An 8,393-nucleotide genomic window follows, 5' to 3' on the forward strand; every position below is an offset into this window, starting at 1 on the left:
TCAGCCAGCTCTCTAACGCCAGCGCCGCCTCTTGCTTGCCGAGCTCCAGCCAAAGGAGAAAGGGGGTTAGATAAGTAAGGAGCTGCTCTGGCCATGGCTCGTACAAAGCAGACTGCCGGCAAATCCACCAGTGGTAAACCACCTAGGAAACAACTGGCTACAAAAGCTGCTCGAAAGAGTGTGCCCTCTACTGGAGGGGTGAAAAAACCCCATCGTTACAGGTCTGGTACTGTGACGCTCCATGAAATCGGACACTATCAGAAACCCACTGAACTTCTGATTCACAAGCTCCCCTTCCAGTGTCTGGTTTGAGAAATTGCTCAGGACTTCAAAACAGATCTGCGCTTCCAGAAGCCTATCTGGTTGGCCTTTTTGAAGATACCAACCTGTGTGCTATCCACACCAAACGTGTAACAATTATGCCAAAATATATCCAGCTAGCACACCGCAAAAGCAGAGAACATGCTTAAGAGTCCACTATGAGGGGAAACATTTCATTCTCAAACATTTTTTCCTCTTCCTGTTAGTTCTGAATGTTATTTTTTCGATGGGGTCAAAAGTACCTAAGTATATGATTGTGAGTGGAAAAATAGGGGACAGAAATCAGGTATTGGCAGTTTTTCCATTTTCATTTGTGTGTGAAATTTTAATATAAATGCAAGATGTAAAGCATTAATGCAAGCAAAATGTTTCAGTGAACACATTTCAGCAGTTCAACTTTATAACAATTATAAACCTGTTAAAATTTTCTAGGGGAAAAGAGTAATGAGCTGCTGGGTGGCTCTCCTGCCTGGCAGAGGACAATGGGGATGCACTGGGCTGTGGAGTGGTGACAAGAACTCCCAGGAGGAGTTCCTTGGAACACCATGCCTGGCTAAAGGGGTAGGGTTTGTAGCTCCTTAGCTCTTTCTGCTTAGGATGGAGCATTGTTTTCTGAGTCTGAAGCAAGCATTCAGGGTAGCTCGTGTCACCTCTGAGAAGGTGTGGTTGAAGTGGGCCTTGTCCTGGGGCCTCCTGCTCTCTGTGCCCACAGAGATCGGCCTGGAGCTCACAGCTTCTCTCTGGACTAGCCTTGGTGAAAGAAAAGGGGGAGGGGTGTTGCCTGAGGCCAATATCTTGGCAATGAGCTGCCCCATAATGCCCTGGGATGGACAGTTTTGTGGGGATGGATCCCTGGCAGGCTCATCCTCCTGATGAGTTCAGGGCACTGGCTAAGACTCCTCTGACCTTGGACTTGCACCAGGAAGATGGAGCCATGGATCAGGCAGTCCATTCCTCAGTGGTATTCTGTCATTCAATACTCCTTGACCTTTGGCTCTGTCAGCGAATCATGGAGCAGCTTCTGTGTGCCGAGCCCTTTCAGTGCCCTTGGAATGAGAAAGACAACTCTCCTGCATCAGTAATGTCTGAGGAGAGTGACCGAGACAGGCTGGAAGGTGTCAGGAGCACAGAGGAGTGGGCAGAAGAGGCAGCAGGTGGCAAGGGGTGGGGTTGCAGAGATGGCAGGAAGGGCCAAATCCAGGTTGAGGTCCCAATTGTGAGCACTCAGTGGCAAAGCCCAGTTTGGACAGCAGAGGGCAGCAAGAGTCCTGTAGCCTGGAAACTGGCCTTCAAATGCTGGCATAGAGCTGGTGATTAAAGGATGGGGATTTATGGTATAGGGTGAGACAGGGAGTCTGAAGAGGATGGATGAGTGTGCAGATGGCTCTTCCTGCCTAAGTCTTTTGTAAGCTTTGTAAGTAACAGGAGTCCTGCTAGCCAGGGGCATCTTTTCCTTCTGTCCCAGCCTCGAGAAGAGTTGGCTCTACTTTGTGGTAAGGGGGATGGTGGCTTCTCTCATCAGAAACACAGGGTCATTTTTAATTTCATTTTATGTGTATGGATATCTCACTTGCATGTGTATCTGTCCACCACATGCATGCCCAGTGTCCATGGAGGCCAGAAGAGGGCACTGGATTTCCTGTAACTAGTGTTTCAGTTGGTTGTAAGCCATCAGGTGGGTATTAGGAATCAAACCCAGGTCCTCTAAAAGAGCAGCAGTGCGCTTAACTGTTGCACCATCTCTCCAGTTCTCCCTGGCATTTCTTAGTGAAGTTTAGAGACTGAGGTTTAGGCCACCTGATGTCCCTGGGCAGCTTGATTGGAGCCCAGTCCTAGGACTCTCTTATGTCAGCCTTTCTTCCTGGGTGGCAGGAGGATGTAAATGTCAGTCTGCCTTAGCCTGGGGCTCCACCTGGGGAGGTGCGTAAGACCCTGGGATGGGGAAACCCAGGAGGACCTCCTGCCACTTGTGTAGGGCCCACTGATGAGTTCTGGTTTGATCCCAGCCTCAGAGCACAGGAGTTTTTGAGAGCCACCTAAAGCCAGGAACCCAGGCCTGAAGAGACTTGGGAGAGACGTGGGGCTGAGAATTGCTCTACCAGGCTACTTTCTACCTTCAAAGGGCAACTGTAGCTGGCTGGGCCTAGTTTTCCATGTTTGCACTTGAGACAGTGGTGATGGTGACAGTGAGTGCGCCTCAGATACAAACACACGCGCGCACACACAAGAGAGGGAGAGGGAGAAGAGAGGGAGAGGGAGAGGGAGAGGGAATGTGCGTGGGTGTGCGTGCATGTGTTCTAGATGATGAGCTGAGCCAGGAGGGATGAGAGGACCGAGCATGACAGGAATGCAAGGGAAGGCAGGGAGGCTGGCCGCTGGCATGCTGCAGCTCTGCTAACACCCTTTGGCCTGCTTGGCCCTGTCCTCCTTGAGTTCCGTATTTAACTTCCTCAGTTTTCCCCATGTTACTGGGCCTGGGCCACTCAACCCAGCCTTTGTTCCCCATCTACTGGAAGCAAGAGGTGACCAGACACACCAGTGTGAGGGGCCCCATGCCACCATGCTGTTGGCTGAACTGATGGGTATCTGGTTGCAGTGGGGGTACAGCAGACCCTAGGCTGTTTTCTCCAGGCTAGCATTTGGGCAAGGGATGCTGCAAGCCAGCCTCCCTGGGTGGGCAGAGCAATCAGTCTGGTCTTGCTTATCTTAAGGAGACTGTGAGGTTAGGCTCCAAGGGCAAGGAGGGACCGGGTCTCTGGATGCTCTAGGCCCTGGTAGGGCCACTAAGGCTAGAGAATAGTACATTCCTGGGCCTGTTGTCAAGGACCAGACACAGTGGACCTGAAACCCTTTGTTCTGTCATACTTCATCCTCATGTCCCCCCAAACAATATTGTCTGGAGACTTGTGACCAAGAAAGCCACTAGGATTCTGAGGTTCCCGGGGAACAGCTGTTGGCTAGGTGCTGTTCGTTATACATGATGCTCTGATTCCTTCTTAGGAGGGAGCAATGACAATAAGGCATGGCCTCCACCTCATTGTCCCATGCATGGCTGAGTCAGGATGGGAGCAGCAGACCTCCATGCTTCCAGAAAGCTCTGGTTTGACCTGGGCAGACGAGCGGCGGGGATCAGCTCTGTGGATGCAGGGTGGCCCCAGAGGGTGGGGACTGAGTTTCGAGGCTGTTGGGTGAGGAGTGACCAGGGTGGGCCATGGTTGGAGGTAGGCTGTGGGAAGCTCAAATGGTGGAGCCAGCAGCGGGGCTGAGTTGGCAACTGATGAAGGCCCCAGAACAACCCTCAGAGCATACATAACTGGTTGGTCCTGCACCAAAACCTTCAAAAGTATTTGTCTTCCTGGCAGGGCCCAGAGCAGGGCTGTGGCTGGTTGGGGGAGAGGCCCAGGGTGAGCAGGGGAATAGAAGCTCCAGATCTGCATCCAGAGGCGATTTTTCCAGGCTCCTTCCTCCCACACAGCAGCTCCCCCTTCCTTGGAGCTGGATCAGGCCCTTCCAGCCAAGTCCTCCTGGCTGCACAGCTCGGCCTGGTCTGAGCTGCTGTGTCTGGAGTAGCACAGGGCAGACTCAGCAGCTGATGTCCCCTCCCACCAAGCATGGCTCCACCTACCAGCAGTTAGAAGACCACTGAGGTGGGAGGCCCAACTTCAGTTTAAGCCCCTGGTTGTCTCATCCATCTTAGAACAGAGGCTCAAGGTCACGGTGATTTTACTCTAGTGCAAGGGAAGGAGCCACTCTGTCTGCCTATCCGCTAAGCCCAAACTTGGCATTTCACTTCTTCATTATCTTTCCTCTGTGGCATAATGAACAGCAAAATGGCTATGGCAACTGGGAGCACAGCAGCTTCTATAGTGGCACCTCAGCCCCAGGCCTCACTCTCCCCTCCCCCGTCTCCTCCCTCCAGGGTCCTGGAGCATCCAGATGGAGAGGGGCAACTCGCTGGTGGTGCTGCGCAGCCTGCTCTGGCCAGGCCTCACCTTCTACCACACTCCCCGCACCAAGAACTATGGCTATATTTATGTGGGCACGGGTGAGAAGAACATGGACTTGCCCTTCATGCTGTAGGAGGGGCAGTCTGGATATTTATGTGGAGCCTAAACATTATATTCATAAAGTTCAACAAATTTGGTCTGTTAGTTCTGTCATGCTTTTTTGTCATTTTGTCCCCCATCTAAGTGACATGGCTCTGAAAGGCCCACTGAGCCAGGAAACCTAATTCTAAACCAAGAGACAGCAACCAGGAATGTGCTAATGAAGGAGACCCTAAGTATGGACAGGTGGGAACAGTGGTGCGAAGGGAGGGCCAGGGGCTGCTCAAGTGCCTGGACTCAACCGAAAGCTACTATGGGCTAGGCCCCCAACTGGAGTGTGACGCCTGTCGGCAGGGGACGGGCACTGTGTGACAGGCACATGGACCCACTCCAGTCATAGACAGGGCCCATTCAGAGACCAGCCGTGTGACACTCTGCTGGAAACCCCACACTTCCAAGGAGTGACCACACAGGGAAGCTGAGAGCCTGCTTTATTTCATTTCTTTGAGTTAGACTCCTGTCCTTGCACCAAGCTCAGCCCCAGCCAGTCAGAAGACCACAGGCCAGGAGATCCAGCTCCTGCCTGCCGCGGCTCCCAACACTGGCTGGGCTGATCGGGGAACAGAAATGAGTCCCCATGCAGTGTGTGGAGGGCAGTGGTTCTGGCGGGAGGAGCCAGTGCGTCACGTGGAAGGTTCCAGTCAGAGTCTTCAGCTGCAGGGCTCCCATTAATGAATGAGCTTCAAAGGTCTCCTGGAGTAGCAGACATTGTCCTTGAGGAGTGGTGACCCCACGGCCATACCCACTTTGTTCCAACGGTGACCTTTTTTGTAGATGGGCTTGACAGAGCTGGGAGCCCAGCGAGTCAGGTAGCTGTAGAGGGAACACAAGGAGGTTGGCATGCTGGGACAGGAAGAGCAGGGAGGAGGCGCTGTCCCCAGAGCTAGGCTGCAGTGGCTGCACCATCTTTCCCCAGTTCTCCCTTCTCAAGGGCAAGGGTTTTCCTGGAAGAAAAGGCTGTTTTGTAAACAGATGGATGGGCTCTTGCTTTTACAAGTGTGTGGTCAGGGTCAGGCAGAGTCAGGCAGCCCAGGCCCAGTTCCCTTGATCTTTTTAACTTGTCAGTGTCATCTACACTCAGAGAGAAGGCTGAGCCCAGGGAAAGATAAAGACGGAGGAACCCTGCGCTCTGTTCTTCCCCACATGGCTGCTCTAGACACCCTAGCCTCCAGGGTGCAGGACCCCACCCCTCACCCAAACTGATGGGAAGCACAGGGTGAACACAGTGGGTATAGTTCCAGCCCAGCAGGTTCCTGTAAGTGGGAGAGGGCAGGGAAAGATGGAGGCCACACATGGTCCTCTGGCCTCCTTTGGGGAAAGCCTAGGGCCAAATTGTTCCTGGAATAGTGGCTCATAGCACCAAGACTGGGGTTTATTCTGTTCATAATGAAACCTGGCTCCTGACCACAAAGGCCCATCCTTCATCCTCAAAGTTCAGCCACCAAGGCCAGGCTCTGGGAAGTTGAGGCTTGCCCTGGCTGCCTCCAGAGACCCTCAAGGAAACGCTTCTTAATTTCAAAACTAGTATTCCTGGCAGAAATGAAAATTTATTTTTTGGCTGAAGTCTTTGGCAGAAAAAAAGCACTGCTGACTCATGCATGCCTTTGCACCAGGCTCCTCTGGACCTTGGTCTTTGGCTGGTGGCTTTATGTAGAAGGGATGCCCCAGGGCCCATCCTGGACCCAGTGTGTGGCATGCTGCCTGCTGTCTCCATGGTCATGGTTCTAGGACAACAGGCTTTTTTTAGCATAGGCCCCTCACCAGCAGCTGGCCCTTGTGCTGGCCTCTCCCAGTCCCAAGAGGGAGAGGTGCAGGTGGGGGTCTGGGAGCAGGCCCATGAAACAGGGTGTTCACTATCACTCAAGGACTTTAAAAGACCCCAGCTGACCAGACTCTCCAGATCTGTCTTCTTCAGCCAGCCTTGGGCCTGATGCCTTGCCACATGGAGCAGCCACCTGACAGGCAGGCTGAGTGAACACCTTAGCTCCAGTTAGAACTCAGGCTTTTCTAAATCACTCCCTTTCTACATCTTCTGAGCAAGGACTGGCCTGTAACCCTGTGCACAGGAGAGTGGAAAAGGGGAGACCATCCCTTCTGCTGGAGAAGATACCTCTGCACCAGGGTGCTGAGGACATGGGAGTGAGCAGGGACGAGGCCCTTGAGTGCAAACTAGGGACCTCTGGGTGCAGTCACAGCATCCCTTGTAGAGGGATCAGCACCTCCTGAACTAGGGCTTCCCCTCCCCCAGGATGGCCTTTTGCAACTCAGGAGCCCCCACACATCATCAATCGGTGTCACACTAAAGGACACTGGACGTAAGGGAGGAAGCCTGGCCTGGCTTCAAAGGCCTGAGGGTAGGATGGATTGTGTCCTCAGGCTTGCTGCTGTCTCTTAAAAGCCAGGGTGGGGGTGGGCTCAACCCCCAAACGGACCAGAGCATGCCCTGCTCCTTGGGACTGCTGGCAGAGAGCCCAGCCCAGCACTGCTCAGCATCTAGGAATGGAGGAGGCAAGGCACAAAGAAGCAATCCCATCTCACACCCTTCACCCAGCAACCTGGCCTCCCAGAATCCACCTGGTAGGGGTCTCTGCAGGCTGCAGAGTCTTGCTCTGCCTCAGTCACCCGGCAGAGTATCTGTTGTTCTCATTAACAGCAGAGGCATCTCAATACACAAGCCTGATCCACTGGAGGAGGAAGGAGCCGCTGGAGGCGTAAAAACTACAAAGTCAATTCTACAGACCCAGCGCTTCTCTCAACAAGGGGATAGTACAGATCTAATTGCCTGTGAGGGTGATGGATGTCATTGAGAGGGGAACCTGCAACAGGACAGCTGTCTGAATGTTAGGTGGGAATCTGCTCTCACTCGAGGGGTCCTGCCTACCCTGCTGCTGCTGCTCGAGGGCGGCCTCGCATCTCTTCTCCCTAAGGTGCAGGATAGCTCAAGCTGTCCAGGAAGCTGTGTAGGCTGTTAACTGCATGACTCCAGGGAACACTGGTGGTGACTGAGCCTATATGCAGGCTGCCTTGATGCCATGCTGTGTATAGTAGCCCTATCCCAGACAGTTCCCAGACAGCTGCTGAGGCCTTGCTCTGCTCTGTAATGACCCATGCTGGAGAGAGCTGGGACACTGAAAGTTTGTGGAGTGCTCTGACACCTCCATAGAAATACAGCATGATGTCATCACCAGGGATTAACATATTCCAATGCCCAACCAGCAGCCTCTCTGCCCCTGTGTCAGGGCAGGGAGGGAGGTGGCAGATAGCATAGCTATGGTGGAAAGATGTGGGTGTGTACTTGGGCTGGCTGGGAATGGAGCAGACAGTCAAGGGATGTCTCCTTGGTTGCTGTGAGAGCCACGAGACAAGCTACCCAAATACAGTGAGCTCCATGGGCCTAGAGTACTTGGGTCAATTGTACTCATGTTTCCTTACCGGTTGAGTTTGGGTTTATTCTTAGGTAAGGACCCTTCTGGAAGCCGTGGCCTGTGATTTGGGAATAGACCTGAGAGGAAGAACATACAAAGAGTCAGTCTTCCACAGTTCTGAAAGGGCCAGGGGTAAAGACCATGGGAGTGGGGAGCAGGGGACACGAGGAGGGGCCATAGAATCAATATTCTGCTCATTGCTGCTCTTCCTGCTGTGACAGCTAGTCGGGACAAGGAACCTGCAGTCCCCACCACCCCTCTTAGCCTTGGGTACTCTGACCTGCTCGATGAGCCATCTTTACACACTCCTCGATCTTTCGGTGTTCTTCCAGGCACAAGCCTGTGACATTGCGGGGCAGCACGCCTCCATGAGGCCGGATGAACTGACTGAGCAGCAGCACATCCTAGTGTAAACCAAAAATAGGAATGTGGGTCAGCTGGGTTTACATGTATGCTGGGAACTAGGACTGTGGGCTCTCAGGCATCCGCAGAACTCAGTAGGATTTCTATTCCCCATTGCCATCAAAGGGCTTCCAGCACT

The 8,393-nt window shown here is 53.2% G+C and overlaps 1 protein-coding gene across 2 annotated transcripts; it reads right to left on the reverse strand.

Annotated features, from left to right (window-relative positions):
- Nucleotides 1-4,841: 4,841 nt before the first annotated feature.
- Nucleotides 4,842-8,352, reverse strand: LOC113838673 (28S ribosomal protein S18a, mitochondrial-like). 2 transcript variants are annotated; one of them, XM_027434250.2, is made up of 3 exons: nt 8,133-8,296; nt 7,860-7,929; nt 4,842-5,240 (listed from the first exon to the last, which is right to left on the reverse strand). In XM_027434250.2, exons 1-3 carry the CDS (start codon nt 8,146-8,148, stop codon nt 5,096-5,098), a joined length of 231 nt encoding a protein of 76 aa, XP_027290051.1. In that variant the 5' UTR covers nt 8,149-8,296; the 3' UTR covers nt 4,842-5,095. The 2 variants fall into 2 exon arrangements, 1 of the variants encoding a protein (XP_027290051.1); XR_003488716.2 differs by having other exon boundaries at nt 5,103-5,371; nt 8,133-8,352.
- Nucleotides 8,353-8,393: the final 41 nt, after the last annotated feature.

Source organism: Cricetulus griseus, unplaced genomic scaffold, assembly GCF_003668045.3.
Source record: "Cricetulus griseus strain 17A/GY unplaced genomic scaffold, alternate assembly CriGri-PICRH-1.0 unplaced_scaffold_147, whole genome shotgun sequence".
Taxonomy (NCBI): Eukaryota; Metazoa; Chordata; class Mammalia; order Rodentia; family Cricetidae; genus Cricetulus; species Cricetulus griseus.

Bases quoted from the DNA above. Each gene is read 5' to 3' on its own strand.
- LOC113838673 (XM_027434250.2), bottom strand. The intron at 5,241-7,859 runs GTAAGGAAACAT...TTCCCTCTACAG, and splicing joins AATAAACCCAAACTCAACCG to CTACCTGACTCGCTGGGCTC.